Source organism: Carassius gibelio, chromosome B22 (assembly GCF_023724105.1).
Source record: "Carassius gibelio isolate Cgi1373 ecotype wild population from Czech Republic chromosome B22, carGib1.2-hapl.c, whole genome shotgun sequence".
Taxonomy (NCBI): domain Eukaryota; kingdom Metazoa; phylum Chordata; class Actinopteri; order Cypriniformes; family Cyprinidae; genus Carassius; species Carassius gibelio.
Genome location: NC_068417.1, coordinates 2,071,392 through 2,090,031, shown reverse-complemented (window position 1 = coordinate 2,090,031; position 18,640 = coordinate 2,071,392). Strand labels below are relative to the sequence as shown.

General features: G+C 35.0%; 1 protein-coding gene across 1 annotated transcript in view; it reads left to right on the top strand.

The window, feature by feature from the left end:
- The window catches only part of LOC127987559 (uncharacterized), a 1,718,354-nt gene that overhangs the window by 1,637,841 nt on the left and 61,873 nt on the right, over positions 1-18,640 (top strand). Inside the window, exons 80-81 of the mRNA XM_052589927.1 lie at positions 9,046-9,222; positions 10,399-10,572. Of these exons, the coding sequence (XP_052445887.1) occupies positions 9,046-9,222; positions 10,399-10,572 (351 nt within the window). The remainder of the gene's footprint in view (positions 1-9,045; positions 9,223-10,398; positions 10,573-18,640) is intronic.

Below are 18,640 nucleotides of genomic sequence, written 5' to 3'. Positions count from 1 at the left end.
TACTATTTAAACCAATAACTCTTTACATTACATTTAGCCTACCTATTTTATCTCACAGTTCTTCTTGTAAATCCAAGTTTATATCTCCTAAGTTCAGACTTTATAACTTGGTTTACCTAAACAACTGTGAGTTTGGTAATTCTGAGAAAGAAAGATGTATAAAACTTTTAGATTTCATCCTAAAAATGTACTAGATTTATAAAATCATGCGTATGACAATGTTTAACACCGTCAAAGGTACAAGACTTTATAGGAAAATATGACATGCTTACTAAAAGTGTATAGTACTTCACATTGCTAAAAATCATTCACTGTCTTGGTCTTGTTTTCAAACAAATGTATCAAAATTAATGTAAAAACAAAATTCTATAAAATACTTCTCAGAGAATCTTTTTAGAATAGAGTGGATCTCTTTTCCACTGGCCAAAGCAGTCTATAGTTTTAAACAAATCAAAGGTTTTAGGGTATTTAAATATTTTATAGTAGAATCAGAAATACGGTGTGTATAAATAAGTGTACCTAATTGTCTGACGTGGCTGATCACTTTATCAGCTGATCACTTTATCAATTGACAGCCTCTCCATTAATCTTTAACATGTTTACCACTAAACATTCATTTTGGACTGAGCTATATTTGGAAATAAAAACTAAATAAATGCTGTTTCGTAAGAAAGTAATTAAGAATTGTTTTTATTCTGTTTATTTTTATCTCCAAACAAAAAGTTGTAAAACTGAAAGCATTCAATAATTCAGAATAATGTTTAATATGACATGTGGTTTATTCTAAGATGTGGTCTTAAATCTCTTGATCTATTTCTGATATTTTTGTTGTGGCTAGTAGAAGTTCTGAATTGCAGTTCATTTAAAAGAAATGCTGGTGAGCAAGTTATTTTTCGGTCATAACGTGAATTAGGAAGGTTCGCTAAATTGTATGCTCCTGTAATTTCCATATTTTTTGGCAGATGATGTTAACAGATTTAATCAGATTTGTACAACAAAGTGTTTATAAACCTGTTGTGAAATAAACACAAACATAAGTTCACTGTTCAGTTTTCCACTAAAATAAAAGCCTTACATTTGAATGTAAAGAAATTAGGACAGCATTGTAAGTATGGTTTAGGCTTAAGTACTGTACTTTAAAATGCAAAATATTGTAATAGCAAATTAAAATAATAATTTCACAGTGTGATTATCATGCTAATCTCTTATTGGTGGATAAAAGTGACGTGACATACACCCTAGTATGGTGACCCATACTCAGAATCCATGTTCTGCATTTAACCCATCCAAAGTGCAGACACACACACACACACACACACACACACTGTAAACACACACCCGGAGCAGTGAGCATAATTTATGCTGCGGTGTCCGAGGAGCAGTTGGGGGTTCAGTGCCTTGCTCAAAGGCTCCTCGGTCATGGCATTGCCGGCTTGAGACTCAAACCCACAACCCTAGGGTTAGGAAACAAACTCTCTAACCACTAGGCCACGACTTCCCCACAAAGTATGTGTCAGAAATGGGATTAGTAGCTAAAATTAGTAGCTAAAGCAGCTATTTGTGTAATTGTATGAATATCTAAATTAGTTGTGTTCTCTCTTTTACAGGTTAAACTGCATCAGTATTACAGATGAAGGTTGTGCTGCTCTGGCATCAGCGTTTAATTCAAACCTCAGAGAGCTGGATCTGAGCAGGAATCAAATAGGAGACTCTGGAGTGACAGAAATCTCCAGTCTGCTGAGAAATTCACAGACACTACAGATACTCAGGTCTGAATTTGGTTAATTTAAACATAAATCAATGTAAAGCTCCCGCTGGTCTGTAAACCGGTGCTGTGTCACAAGGAATGGATCAGTAATGTGAAATTTTTGTGTTGATGTAGATACATTTATAAAATATTGACAAACAGATAGATTTTTGGAGATGATGGGAAATGTTAATATCCTAATGGTGCAATAAATGTTTTTAATGTGTTTTATTTATTCTTTCTGAAGACTTTCAGATTGCAGTATTACTGAAGAAGGTTATAATAAAGTTACATAATTTTGTTATTATAAAATCTTGTCACTCAAATGTTACATTATATAGACAATATCTCTTTTTTTAATATGCATCAGCATTTTTTTATTTTATCCTGGATCTTCAGAAAAGCTCTGAGTGACTGAGTAATTTTGATTGCAACTGAAGGTTATAATTGTGGGAAATTAAAATGCAAGAATTGCAGATTACGTTCACCAATATATAACTTTACCCAGCTTTACTGTGAAAGGAGTCAATTCAGGCAAAAATTTCTGTAGTGCATCTTTTTATTTTCTTCATTCTAGAACATGTACTTGTGTAACAATCTGTGTTATAATGAAGAATAACATCTTTTTCTAATAGACTTTCAGACTGTAGTATCAGTGAAGAAGGTTATAAAGCTCTGTCTTCAGCTCTTAGATCAAACCCTTCACACCTGATAGAGCTGGATCTCACAGGAAATGATCCTGGAGAATCAGGAGTGAAGCTGCTCAGTGATTTACTACAGGATACAAACTGTCAACTCAAGACGCTGAGGTGAGACCTGATGAAATAATGCTAAATAAGTTATACACGTGTAAATTATTTACATTATATACAAATATTAGTATATTATTTCTCTTAATTTAGTAAGGTATACAATTTATTGCATCAAAAATGTTCAAAATGATCAAACATGAAAGATGAGATTCTGCAGCTTCTGTTGTTTTGATGATAAATGTCTGCACAGTTTAGTTGTGTTAAAAGGCCTAGGGACTGCAGATGAAAAATAGTATCTTTTTACTAATTCTGGCATATTTACATGGTGTATTTTCATACAACAATGTACATGAACATGCATGGTCCCTATTAAATAAATAAACTGAGAACTGAGATTCACAACACTGTAGATCACTGATCTAGAATAGAGAACTGCATTGATCATGACGTCATGAAAGTGAATCACCATATTGGTAATCCCTTGTGTGTGTGTAAATGTTCTATTGAAATAATAAGAAATTGTATGATTTTAATGAGACATCACATAAGTCAGTGTTTTTAAATCTGAAGTATCATTGTACATTCTTACAATGCAAACACTCAAGGGAATTTCCTCTACTTATTAAAAAGCTACGTTCATTACGGTAGAGAACATTATGAACACGATAAACATCAGACAGACACTCAGACCTCAGACCTCAACTTATAACAAATGACAAAGTGCTCATTCTGAAATCTGTAAAAAGATTTATGCTTCGTAAACACATATCTTTATTCGCATTGAACAGTTATTTATTGTTTATATAATTCTGTTATAGTGTTTTTATTCGTAGAGTAGGTGCTAACTGTAAATGTTTCAACAAGAATTTCGTTAACATCATTCATTTTGAAGCAGGTAATGATTTAAATGGTGGTTAAATTATTATTAATTTAGCATACAACATTTTACATGGAAACAGTAGCTAATGCTAGTAAACATATTTGCGCGATTGAGGAGAGTCTGAAATAGAGGTCTTAACGGGTCCAAAAATTTGTGCCCGAACCCAAAAGAGATCCGTAATGTACTAGACTGAACCGACCCAGACCAGTCTATTATTTCAAAAGCTGGACCCAAGCCCATCTGGAAGACAAAGCCCCGACTGGACCCGATTGAAACATATTCCACCTTAAATTGCTATTGCAAGCCAATAAACCTGTTGCAAAAAAAAAACTTTTTGTCTTACCTAATTTAAGGAGCCATAATCTCTCTTCTTTGTACCTGACTGCCTGTGATGCATTTACAATCCTCCGACAAGAAAGTTATCCATGTTATTTTTCATGTTTTTCCAAGTCCAAGCTCAATCCACTCATTATTTCAGCTTCAAAAGTCCACTTGATGTCACGGTGACGGATGACAAATGCATCTGTGCACATGTACATTCTGACTTGAGTTAACTCTGATAATAACTTAGACTGTTTGCCCTTTTGAACTATAATAATGATCGCTCGTTCAGTGCCATGGCTGCTCTGTCTGTCATCTCTGTGCTCTCTGCTCTGCTTCTTGTCTGAATCTGACCACTAAAAATTTGATTAAACAATTCATTTATATTATTATAAAAATGGGAGAAAATGTAAAGCACGGTTTGGCTGTCGAAGTCATTGTGTCCCTCACTGGTTGCCATAGAAACCTTGCTTTTTTTGGCTCATACTTTTCTTTTCCTAATTTTTACAAGTGGCAAGTTACAAAAAAACAAGCAGTGTCTGATCACAGCCGGGTGTTCCCCGAGTCTGATGATCACACGGGCATTACACACAATGTTAAACAGACCCAGGACCTGAGGTAATAGATTCGGACCGGACCCGGCTGATCATTTAAAATATAGACCCGAACCCATTCGGGTCGACGGGTCTCGGGTGCACTGTGAAGACCTCTAGTCTGAAATAGATGTTGCTTAATCAGGACATTAAAATTATACACACCATAATTTATCCAGAGAATAACTGAATACAGACAGTACATACATGAAATGAAGCTATAATATATATATATATATATATAAAATATAAATTAAGCTTTTCATTTTAGTAAAGAACAATATTAACCAGTGTTGGGCAGTGGAGCAGCGAAGCTAATAGTTTAACTACATTTCTCAGTAGCTTGGTCGTAGCTTCGCTGCTTTCTGAATCAAATAGCTTTTCAGTAGCTAAGCTCTTTTTTTCTCCAAGTAGTGCGGTAGCTTCCACACAAGCTACATTTTCGCAAGCATTTCTGAAGCTCAAACTCAAATTGGGAAATACAACTGCTAAGATCGCTGATCCTGGATCAGTAGTGACGCGAAGGCGCTACTTCTTGTTCGTGTTAATGGTGGACAGCAACCAACCATCTTTATGATGCATTACCGCCACCTTCTGCTCCGGATGGTACCACTCCTTTGCCAGTCACGCAAAAAATAATATTTGATGAAATGATGGCATAAGATGAGGTCGGAGAACAGTTAATCCCGACGAGTGAGTCGCCGTGGCCGTACCTCGACAAGTACATGACACTGACCAAGATAACAGAAAGAAAATATGTTTTCAGATGCTGCTTGTAAAAATTATCAGGGTCCAGTCTGGCCATTTTTTTTTACTGTTTGGAGTTCTTGCACTTTGTGATGCAAATACCTACAGTATATTAAGCATGCCCATGCAACAGATGCATACACTTACTTGTGCGCACATTGTCAATTACATGAATTTTGATTGTTTTTGTTGCCAAATTGATAAGGAACACAAAAAACTATTAAACTAAACAATTACACCTGCCTATCTGTTTGACTGACAGTTTTAAGCACTGAGATAGCATTGACTTGCAATAAAACGTGTTCAACATAAAAATTTAATTTTAAAAGTAGCTTAGATGTAGCAAGCTACTGTTGATGTAGCTAAGCTTGCTACATTTCCCAGGGGGGTAGCTTCAGTGTAGTGAAGCTTCATTTACTGTAAAGTAACTGGTAGCTTAGCTCACTACATTTTCCAAGTAGCTTGCCCAACACTGATATTAACAGAAACAATTGTATTATTCATTGTATATTAAAATCAATTTCTGATACTATTAGGTTCATATTTAATAATTCCTGAATAATTACGTATATAAAGAAATAGGCTATATTTTGTGTTGGATCAGATACCTGTGTTGTCAGTGCGCAGGAGACACACACACCTAAACGGTTTAAATTATTACTTATCCTGCCCAAGAAGACCATAAACTCTGCAGATAATATGAAGTAAAAATGAATTTACATACACATAACATTAAAAAATAATTCTGTTTGATTGATTTGCTTTAAATCGGAGGATTTTAGGTCAGCGGTTTGCATTTGACTCAATGGTGCTCTCTGCTGGTAGGGAATAGTAAGATGACTGATCAAACACTTTGGTGGCTCCAGTGACTTTTGGAAGTTTAGAATGTGATGAGTGATTCAGTCATATATAGATCAGTGCTGTAGATCTACTACAGTAGATATATTACAGGCCACAAACATATGATGTGTGTCAGGAGAGGATCACCTGTTTGAACCTGCAGAATTACTGTTGCATAAACACAGACATCAGTTAAATAAAACTATCCAGAGATGGTCTGAACCCAGATCATGTTTTCTGTTAGTGGATCAGCGGTCCAGTGTGTTACGTGTGTAAACATAACATAGAGCCAGAGGCAGGCAAAGGTTCATTGAAAAAGGGGATTTTTATTAAAGGTTTACGTTGAACCAAAGAGAGAGGAAAGGTTACACCTAAAACAACCGATTTAGCCCCTGGTCCAGTTTTCCTTTAAGTTTTCCACCAAAAGTCCCGTGCTTGTTTCCAGCGTCACAACAGCATTTATACCACTCTGCTCATTAGAAACAAGTTTAAGAATTTGGCACCTAATAACAAAAGAGACATGACATAAAAAACTGTTGGCCATTAGGGGCAGCCATAATTAGTACAAGCCATTACTTAAACCAAATAAAACTTCATGCACATGTAACACAGTGTTTGGTGAATTCTGCTACATAATAATAGGAAGAGCCGGCATTAAAAGATCAACTAAAAATATCACTATGAATGCTTAACTGTCACAAGCTAGTTATCTCTTTGCTAACTTTCCTCATCTCCTGCTTAAAAGCCAGAACAATCTTCAGATTTTTGAGAATCATGATCTAGTGAGCTTTTGCCCGAGTTTCTTTTAAATTTACTTTTGACTTTTGTCCTTCTTAAAAAAATGTATATTTAAATGTTCAACTGTTTAAACTTGAACTAGAGCTTTTCATTACAAACAGTGTTTGATAATCTTTAAATGTTTTGTGATGCGATGCACATTGAATTGATTCCAGCTTCATCTTCTCTTCTGCAGGTTTTTGGGTCCTGCTGCAGATGAAGGCTGTCAGTATGTGACTGGAATTGTGGGTAAAAACCCGTTACTCCTGAGAGAGCTGGATCTGAGTGGACGTGAACTAGGAGACACACGAGTGAATCAGATCTCTGCTCTACTGCAGGATAAACACTGTACACTCAACACACTGATGTGAGTATCTTACATCATTTCACATGTTACATGACTAGTAATGTTACAGTCCTCTATTTTAATTCTCATTTGAGTCCAACCTCACGTTATAAAGCTTGGAAGAGCCAGAACGTTTCCACTGTCACTTCTGGGTCTTCCTCTGGGACAACGGCCAGGGTTTTTTGGCCAACTGGGTCTCTGAGTTTAGGTTAGAGGAGGTTATGAATGAAGCTGGAGTTTCTCTGAGTCTGGAGAGCATCAGTGCTGAGGATCATTTCATAAAGTTAAAGACATTAATAATAACAGCTAAATCTCACTTTCAGACAGCAGCGAGTGTTTGAAATAACTTCTGTTTGAGATCTGATGTGGATTTTGATCACCTTACAAGGCAGAAATATTATTAAGAGATAAAGACTATGCACACTAGCCATTAACATTACCATAGTAAACATGGTAAGACTGCTTGAAGAAATCAGAGGTCAGCTTCTCATTCAGACGATCACAATAGTGTATTATTTAGTGTAGTGTATAGTAACATGTTTTATCGGTCCTAACTCGTCTACGCTCCATGTAAATCTTTAACAAAGCATGCAAACAAACATCTGCTTTTATCATGTTTGTTTTGTGATCGCGCTGGTTTCAGCGACTTATCTATTATTAGTTTTCTGATAACTTCTTTGTTGGTGAAATGATGGAGTTGTGTGACGTTGTTCCAGAGAGGTGTGTAAAGGGTGTTTTAATGAAGCGCTGAGGAGTTTCTGACCCGACGGTGGAAACACAGCGTGATTCTGGGCTCGATGCTACAGGACTGAATAATTATGAGACACTGACACGTCATCGAAGTATTATAGTCCTTTACCACGACACAAACTCATCAACACAATGTAGATTATAAACCTGGAAGACAAAAATATGGCAAAAATCCCAGAATTAACCAGATTTATCCAACAATTAAAATGGATGCTAACATTGTCTTCTATGAAGTGCAACACGCACACCTCTGATACAATCTCAGAAAAAGTAGTCTGGGGTTTCATGACCCTTTAAAAACGAACTTCCCATCACCCTAACTGACTGTTACCTTGTTTGAAGCACTATATATATTTGTATAGTTCATCTGTCTATATTTTATACTGTATATGTTTGTGTAAGAGAGACTTGTAAAGTAAGTTGTTGTGATCCAAACATTTGAAAGTTCTGCTAATACAGCAGGTCAAATACACAACACAATATCCAATCATTTCAGTTAATAATACCAAAAATGCACAAACATTTCTTTTATCCAGTGGGACAGAACTGTTTTCATTGTGTTTATTAATGGGACGCAACAGAATAGTTCTGTGCTGCTGTAGCAGAACATATTCATAGTGTTTATTGATGCTTCATATCATCTCTCTGTCATCAAACACCAGATTAATGAATGTGTAACACAACTGAACAGAACCGGTCCAGACTGGGCTTTATTCTGTGCAGGCATTGCTTCTTCAGTCTGACCTGTTTCAGAGAAATATTACTGTACTTCACATCTACACACACAGACAAACCTACAGTTTTATTTAGATGTGCAAAGTTGAATCTGTGGAGCAAAGCTGATCAAGTCACTGGACAGAGCAGAGCGAATGCATTTACGTTGTAGTGATGTGCAGACCAGAATCAGTTTAAACACAAATACACAGCAGTCAGGACTTTTATTTTAGACAATATACTCAGTTTTAGACAAAAGATGAAATCAGAATTATATGATAGAAATAAAAAGATATTAAAGATTTTAACACCTTTTACACAAGGTTGTTAGGAATTAAAACTTTGTTCTATTTCTATCATGAATCAGGAGAAATTATACATAAATCATGAGAAGTGTCAATTATTTGATTAAATGGACAAATTATTTGTTTTTCTGTTTTGAAGACCAAATTGTGGAAAGTTATTCAGATACTCTTCCTTTTTTTTTTTTTTTATCAAGACATTGTGACTTTATTATGGTTTTTATTCTATCTTCTGTCTTTCTCTCAATGTAGATTAGGAAATTTTCCTTTCTTCAGTCTGTGGGGATGCAGTATTACAGAGAAACAGTGTGTCATCCTGACTTCAGCTCTGAAATCAAACCCATCACACCTGAGAGAACTGAACCTGAGCGGGAATAAACTACTAGGAGACTCTGGAGTGAAACACCTCAGTGATCTACTGATGAACACACAATTCAAGCTGGAGAAACTAGAGTTAGTATCATTATACTCTACAGCACTTACAGTCAGATTAAAGATTACTGTTTACTTTCAGGAAAAGAAGGATGTGACGTGGCCAAATATAGTGTGCCATACTCTGAACATGTGCTCTGCATTTAACACACACACACACACACACACTCACACACACACACACACACACACACACACTCTCACACACACACCTGCGGTGCTGAGGAACAGTTGGGGTTCAGTTCTTGCTCGAGGGTCTCATCTCAGTCAATCACCGGAGATCACAGTAATCCAGTTCATTAATGGACCAAATTATTATTATTATTATTATTATTATTCACTCAGACATGTACAGTAAAGAATGACAATAGCAAAAAAAAAGTTAAAAATGTCTTTACAGTTTTTGCCTGTTGCTTGAACACATTTTGCAAAACTTCGCTCATTGTGCCAAAACTCTACACACAAGTAAACATGACACAACACTGGGAAATATACCATTCACATCTGTGTCAAATTGAAGCACTACTATCAAAACCTAAACTCTGTTATCAAAACCTAACTCTGATGACAAAATGACACATACTTGCATCACATGCATACACTTTCAGATCAGGGGGAACACACTAGTCTACTTTATATAAAACTCTGCAGTCTTTGATTTTCATTGTTTATTCAGAAGGAATATTGTCTGGAAGCACATTTTCAAACAACCAAAAAAGCAAATAGGCCTGCTCAGCATTGTACATTGCAGCACTGTACATTGCAGTATCATGAATTCAGATAAAGCAAAAAAAAAAAAAAACTAGAGTGCAAAGCAGCGCTTGTGTTTAAGGTAAGGGTACATGTGTTTGAGGTATGGTAACAAAAGCTTCAAGTTGTGTTACTTTAGTCTAAGCAGGGGTCTATAGTGTTCAAGCAACGGGCAAAAACTGAAAGTAAATTGTAATTGAGAAACAGAATTTTCTTGATTTCTCACATTTAAACTACATTTTCACATTTAATGTTATTTTAAGTAGTTCTGTAGTTCAACCTGTGTCTACTTTGTTCATCTTTTTTCTTCTGTATTTGTTTATGGTCATATAATAAGGTTTTTGGTAATGTTTTATTTATTGCACTGTATGTTGTTAACACATGATGAATTACTCACACATGAACATAACGTGTCTGATTCATTGTGTTTTCTCTTTCTGTCTTCAGTCTGTTTTATTGCAGTATTACAGAGAAACAGTGTCTCATCCTGACTTCAGCTCTGAAATCAAACCCATCACACCTGAGAGAACTGAACCTGAGCTGGAATCAAATAAGAAACACAGGAGTGAATCACTTATGTGACGTACTGAAGGATTCACGCTGTAAACTGGAGAGATTGAGGTCAGTAACATTCACAGACAAGAATCAAAATGATGAAAATCACTTTGTTTAACTCTTATGTGCTGTTCAAGGTCTTTTGAGACCCCAAATGATGTTTGCTGAAATAAAAACAAATGTTCCCTTTATCTAAATGACATGAGACTTTGTACGGTTGTCAACACTTGGTAGATCTACAAATAGAAAATTAAATTGGATTGATATCTGGTTGTGTGTTAGTGTTAAAAAAGTCTTTCTCTGGAGACCCACATTGAAATGAATGAGGAAATGATCAAATCAACACTTTTTCTTAATTTATCAAATAAAATCAATAAATCCACCATGATTCAGACCACAAAATACACAAAAGTGAAGTGCACAATGCAGAATGATTAAACTCTCATATAAATGATGTTACATAATTAGTCAAAATGTCCGTCACAACACAGATAACACACACAGTCTGAAGAGGAGACTCCAGCACATCCACGATGGAGAAAACACACACGCCATGTTATCCACATTAATCACAATTAGGAATTAGTCTTAATAAAGTGAATTTTACATAAAAAGCTCTTTTTATATAAAAAACTATTGAAAATATATTTTAATTAATACATTTTATACATTTACAAAATATCATAAATCCTTCAAAAAAACTACATGAATGTAGAGTGAAAACATTAATAAATGACACATTTTGTAACAAAATGTCGTTTTGTTGGCTGTGTTCTCTGGAGAGCCCAAACAGCACGAGTGTCCTCCCCAAACGAACAGCACATAAGAGTTGAACAACACTTTATACTCAATATCTCATGATGAATGTGTTCACATTATATTTGTGAAAGATTCTTCATCTTAATGATTTGTTGGTAAGATGATCTCTCTTCCTCTGTTTGTCTCTTTCTAGTCTTTATAACTGTGACATTACAGATGTTTCTTCTTTAACTCAGTCTTTGACAAACACAAAAGCTCTGCAGTTTCTAAAAGAGCTTGATCTGAGAGGTAATAAGATTGAATACTCAAAGCAGAAGCTCATTGATGTGCTACGAGACTCAAACTGTGAACTGATGTGAGTAAACTTCACTTTGTGATATTAAAGAGATTCATTTACCTCTGATATGTGAACAAATATATACTTTCAGATATTAGTGAAAAGAGTTGATCAAATTATCATCAAGCTTTATTTCAAAGGGTTTGTGTCTGAATGAAATGTAAAGTTGATAAAAATGTTGAACACAAAGGAGGAAAGAGAAGAAAAGCAGACTGTCACAGCTTTCTACAGCAACAGCTGCTTTATTAATGAGATCAGTAATAGTGAATCATTAGAGTTTGAAATAGATTTGTTCAGATTGTAGGAAAACGCTGGTAAAATCAGAGCAGATTCAGCTTCAGCTCACAGTCGTCCAGCATCACATGATCAATGTCTCTGTCTCTTGTGTGTTTTTACTTTGACAAGCAACACGTCACATTACTTTACACTTACTTTCTGTAAGAGATAATGTCCCTCCAGCCGCTTGTTATCACAGAATAAACCCGACAGGGTGATCAGGACTTGTGTCCTCCTGAAGAGACTTATTCTGTGATAACATCCGGCTGCATCTGCATTATCACACTTATTATATGCTTTCTTGACACACAAGTGAAGAATTAGACACAATTTAGATTCAGCTAAACACTTCTGCTCAGTTAGCAACAACTTTGATTACAGGATTTTAATTTAACTTTTTACTGTGATTGAAATATAGTAACTAATTAGTACTTCACTGAACTCTGATTATCTTCTCTTCTGTTCAATCTTAGAGTATAGACGGAGTTCAATCACCGAAATCTGATAAAAGCTGTATCTCATAAAGTGAAGTGATCTTGAGAGGAGCAGTAAAGAAGATCCACAGAAGAGCTCCACTACTGTGTCTATGAGGAGAATAAATGTGTGATAAATGTGTAAATGTGATCCATACAGGTGAAGAGACTCAGACTTTACAATCAAATAATGCAGCATGTGTGTTAGAAACATGATATTGAATGATTAATGTTGCTTTAGTATTCAAGCAGATGATCATTGTGTTTAATGTAAAGCTGGAACAGAGGAGGAAGAAGCTCAGATGAGTCTGTCTGGCTCTTCTGTTTAATAATATTTCTATTAAACTCATTCATAATGATTCAGATGTTTAAATGTGATTGTCAAGAGCAGCACTTAAATGTGTCACAAGATATAAAGCAAATCTACAATGTGTCAAACTTAAAACATTTCCATGATACAAATATTCTACAACTACTGTGTCAGTATTAGATAAAGTATAAATGTGAGTTAGTAGTTAGCTCAAGGCAATATCAGCGCTGGTTCTGGAGCCGGAGAGCTCTTCAGCATCTGATTTGATCATCACTTCAGTCTTTTATAGACAGCAGGTGGATCCAGTGGTGGACAGTAAATCAGGGAATGTGACTCATCCCAGGTCACGTCTGTTGCTGAAGTCACCTCCACCCAATTCATGACTCCTCCAGACTGATAAACTCTTTTGCTCTTTCAGTTGTTAATAAATTAAAATCCTTAGACTGTGGACAGGTAAAATAATCCAATAGAGTATCAAGACATTCACTGTCTCTATCATCTTTCCCTGAATCCCTCTCTCTCTCACTCTGCACATCGAGTTTCTCTGCAATATGAAATAAGCACTTTCAATAATCTATATTAATTATGCAGCCATCGATTTATATGTCCCCATGATCACAGTCCTCTACTGATGATCTTATGAATCATAAAGCACATATTTTTCTAGGAGTATTTTTCTAAGTTATAGTTAGGTTTGTGCTCTGACTCAAAAGCTGAAGTGTCTTGTTCAACAGCAGGATCACTTACAGCACTAGTGATAATGTTGCTTCCTTCATCACCTTCAAAATAAATTAATACACATTGTACACTAGGCTACATATTATAGGCTAGAAATGGAAAATCTGGTCAAGTTTGGCACTAAAAAATACTGTATCCCCATATGTAAAACAGTGCTAGTTTGAACTTCTATCATTATAAATGCTTGTAATATGTTTTTGAGAATAGATTTTATCTATTGTAAATCGCTTTGGATGAAAGCGTCCATCTGTCAAATGATTACGTAAATATTAGGGTGGAACAGTTTAACTTTTTCACAGTTCGGTTTGTTTCACAGTTTTAGAGTCACAGTATGTGCTATGTTTATGGAAAAACTAAAAATATGTATTATCATATTATTAAGAATAATAACTAACTAACTACAATACTCAGGGGTCAGCTACAGGTCACCAAAGATGACCGCTACAACACAAACTAACCCTGAGCTCAACAGAGCTTTCTCCACACACAACACAACCTGCCATGAGCCACAGCTGCAGAAACACACTGAAGCAGGCTTCGTCATCAAAGATCTGAATTCATCATTTAGGATTGGTATCATCTGAACCAGAACTGACCCATAGATGTCACCCGAGACCGAGGAGCCGATGTTAACTATGTTCATAAAGCGTTTAAAAAGAAGCACTTGTGTGTGATGATTGTTCAGGGCTGATCTGTGATCTACACGTAATGCCTGGCATGGACATACAGTAGTGTGATCTCATCATAACATAACCAAAACACACATGATGCAGCAATAAAAAGTCATTGTTGAGCACAGGTGAACCTCACAAGAAATGTACACCTAAAACAAGTAATGAGAAATGATTATAAACCTGACATTAACCTCCTGACAGCTGTAACATGTGCATGTTCTCTTCAGCAGGGATCCAGACTGATCATTTCTGTGAGTGTATCGACTCATAAACTCTTCCATTTCTGTTACATTTGAGAAACAACAAACGGTAATGAAACGAAACGAAAGTGAAACTAAACTGCGCTGGGTTTATCAGCTCGGACCGAGCACACACTGGACATCACAAGCTAAACAAAACTCTTCATGTTAGAGGAAATCACCCGACAGGACTTATGTTAGGCTGATCAAACGCCCTGAACTAAGAAGGGCGGTGTTCAGACAAAATGAATTGAGGTGAAAGACACACCCAATGAGACAGCAGAAACCACTGAAAATGATTGTAACCCCAGAAACAATACCTGCTATGTTAAAGCTGGGGCCTGGGTAAGTATTTATTTCAATGCTATGTTTAACTTTACCTGTCAAGTGTAATCTGTTTTCGTCTGTTTCAGCAGCAATAAAGATTATAGAATCAAATACTGGTTTTACGAGGCTTTGTTCATATATTTAAATAACAAAATGACATTGGTAAAGCAATAAGAGAAAAATAAATGAACTGAAACAAACTTTTACAATGTCAAATCAAATCCTTTAAAAGAAGTAACAATGTGAAAAAAATCAAACTTCTATCTTCACAAGTGTTAAACACACTTTAGGGAATTAAATTGGAAAATGTACAAATGTACAGCTCAATAACCAAACCTTACACTTTTAGATTTCCCCAATGAAATAATCACTAGATTCAGTAACAAAACTCACTGAAGTGGGTCCACATTCAGGATCTCACTCACTCACACACCCTTCGTTGCAGGCCTGAGGTTTCTCCAAGAACACCCTGTTTTCTTCCACTAACATCAAACACAATTTCTCTCCTCTCTCTGCTCGTCTTCATCATTCTCCTCTTTTCCCACGTGATGCGTGAGCACGTAAAATAAGCCATTAAACATATAAATATATAACTATATGCATATACATGAAAACACTATAAAGAAGCAGTATAAAAATAAAATACACATTAGAAATGTAAATAAGCATATTAGGATTTTGTGAGCACTATTTTTGTTAAATTTGTATTGCTAATAGCAGAGGTAATTTTGTTATTTATTATTTATTAATTTTTCTAATACAGAAGATACTTTTTTATGATTATGTCATTCGTTATTTTTGAAACTTGTCCTAATAAAACATGTTGAACCTCTGAGAAGCCCATCTGAATTTGTGTCTTTGGTTATAGATATTTTTTTTTATATAACAGTTTTCTATCCATACAGAGGATGCATCGTATAAATGTGTTGAAATTCTAAGTCATCTTTAAGTTAACTTCAAGTATCATTTGAGTTTCTCATGGGCAGAGTGTCCTGGTTTTTGGTGATCAAAATATGGTCACCCTAGTACAAACATCTGACGGACATCTTTAAGATGTCAATTTTACATATGTTATAAATCATAATCATCTTAAATACATCTACTAAATGTCTATTTGACATCTGATAGGAAATGTCCTGTACACGTCACTGCATGAAGAGGGTCAAATCTGGTTATATCTGGTCGTGGTGAACTGCTGTGATTTCAGGTTTGTCGTGTGTGTGTGGAAATGATCTAAGACAAGTTACACAGAACAGTAAGTTTCCAGAAATATCCACATAGTCCGGTGTACACAGACATCTTCAGGAATGGGTGAAGTTTGATGGACACACTGTATAGAGCTGAGACACTGCTGGTTGTGAGGACTGGTGTCTGTCAGACCTTTCATGTGTTCATGAGCAGCAGTAAAGAACCAGGAGAGTCTCACAAAACAGCCTCAAAACAGTCTTCATATTACTGAACTCTAATATAGCTCGCCTTATTAGTTCTGAGAGACACTAGAGAACAAAGCTGTGTCTGTTTTAGAAGTCACTGAACAACAAATGTTTCATTCATCTAATTAAAAATTGTAGGGTGATGTTAATATCTACATTTTTTTATTTGAGCCAATTAAAAATAAGTAACTTGTCCTAGACAATATTTTCTATGTCTATGAAAACTGTTTTATAAAACCTGACACTAAGTATATTTTTCTTTTAGAAAAAATACAATTCATTTAAATGTTGCTTTTGATCCAAACAACAAATATATATATTTAATCTAAACAAAATGTCTTATTTTAGAAATGTATTGTTTTAGTTTTAAAAAATATTGTTTATGACAAGTTATTTATTTTTATTGGCTTAAATTAAAAAATATAGATGTGAATCATCACCCAAAGTTTTGTTTTTAATTGGATGAATAAAACATTTGTCAGTGTTATTTCTAAGTTAAATCTATATCAGTTATTTTATTTTTACAATTTGTTAAACTAGAAAATGATGGAAAAAAGCAAACAAATAAGGGAACATTCATGCACTTTTCTGTTTTATTTTAATTTAATTCCAAATGTTAAAATTAAAAACACAAAAAACATGATCTTTTTTTATCTGAAAACATTTCCTCTTAAAACATGAAAAAACTATTATTAAGAGTTTATCTCAGAATCAAATCAAACAGCATCAAAACTATATGGTTTTATTCCTCTCTGAGTTCACAATATGGCAGAACTGAATTTTAGGAGCCAACTCCTCTTTTCTGAGGTTGAGCATTACCTGCTGAATAAAATATAAAGTGCTTTTCAAAGAGGAGCAGGACATGAATCAGTGTTACAAATCTACCCAGAAGGCCTGAGATGGGTCGGTTCATCATTACAGAGTTTTCTTCAGATGATTCCCGCTCTAGATGTGTTAGATGTGGACTTGATCAACACTGAGGACTCTTACTGGAGTCTGTCCTGTCAGCTGCATCCTAACAGAGGAACAAACAGAACCATAAAGACATGATCAAGTGAGTTACATAATGCTGTTGTCAGATACTCAAGATCATATGCTGCGTTCACACTGTGTTGTAGCTGTCAGTAAAGTGATGCTCCTCAGAACAGCTCTCAGTTAACACACGTGACATACAGCTGATCTGGAGCTCTGCTGTGAGGAGACAGAAGTCTACAGTTTAGTGCAGAAACTCATTAATTGGATAAAGTGCTTGAAAAACTTTTTTCAGTGTATATCTGGCCTCTTATGGTTATCTTCATTTTCCCAATAACAATCCTGAACTCTTTAATCCAAATCTGACCTTTGTTTGGTTTCATCACATTTTCTCTGAGCACCATATCTTTTATAATATCATTAATACTCTGCTTCACAATGGTGAGGTACTGCCTAAATTTCTGCCATACTCATTGAATATCTGTCCATGTGAGAACAGATAAAGGTGGATCTCTCTCATCTCTCACACTTTTTACAGTCTAATGATTGAGATTCGAGTCTCAAACAAGATTTTCTTCTGTGTTCCTGGGGTTTCTCTTTATCAGATCCAGCAATGTCTCTGTATGCGTTGTCTTGAAAATAAATTGTATTATTATTATTATTATTTGTTGTGGATTCTTCTGAGATGGATATATATAGCACTTATCTTATCCACTTCTCTTTTGTTTTCTGATTCTGATGCAGGATTTTGAGGACAGTGGTTAAGACAGGAATATTAGATATATCAAAATATTAGAGAATAAATTACATTGAGAGTAAATAAGACAGCTGTGATATTTCTCATTTAAACTTAAATTACATGAAAAAACAGTGTTATAAATGTTGAATAAGAGTAAATAATGGAGAAGACTCTAAATTAATTAGTCTGTCTAATATTTCCTTAAATTTAGGATTTAAAATACATACATTATTACTAAATGTTTGATTGTAAAATGATATAAATGTTAATTTCAGCTGTAAATAAGAGGTAAAGTGCTGTTTTGTCTTTTTCAAATTTATAAGTTTATGAGTTACAGTCTCAGTTTTTCTCTTTTAATAGACATTAGATTCAAAACTATTTAAATTTTAAATGAGATATTGTGAAAAGCACATATATCTACATCACAGCGACCTGTAAAACTGAACAGAGATGATAAATTCAGAAAATAAGATGAAAATAACTGGGCATTTTCTATTTGTATGTAGAAACTGAAAGTTCATTATAATTAATTGAGTTCTGAACTAATTCAATGAATGAATTTTAGTTTGGGATCTGCTGTTAGAAGGAAGAAGAAGGAGAAAGCAGGTGTGTTTGTGCTTCACATTCCTGTCCAGTTGGTGGCGCTGATGCACGAGATCTGTTGTTAACTGGACTTTGATTTTCTCCAAGATGAAGTCGTGCCAGGTGACAAACATCAATCGTGAAGATCGCACAGGTGTTTAACAGCGATCACAAACCGGAAGTGTTGGAAAGACTTCTGGATTCTGTTCCTGCAGCACAAAATCGTCTGAACTACTGCAAGTAAGTCTGAATACTTTCACCATTACACTTATTTA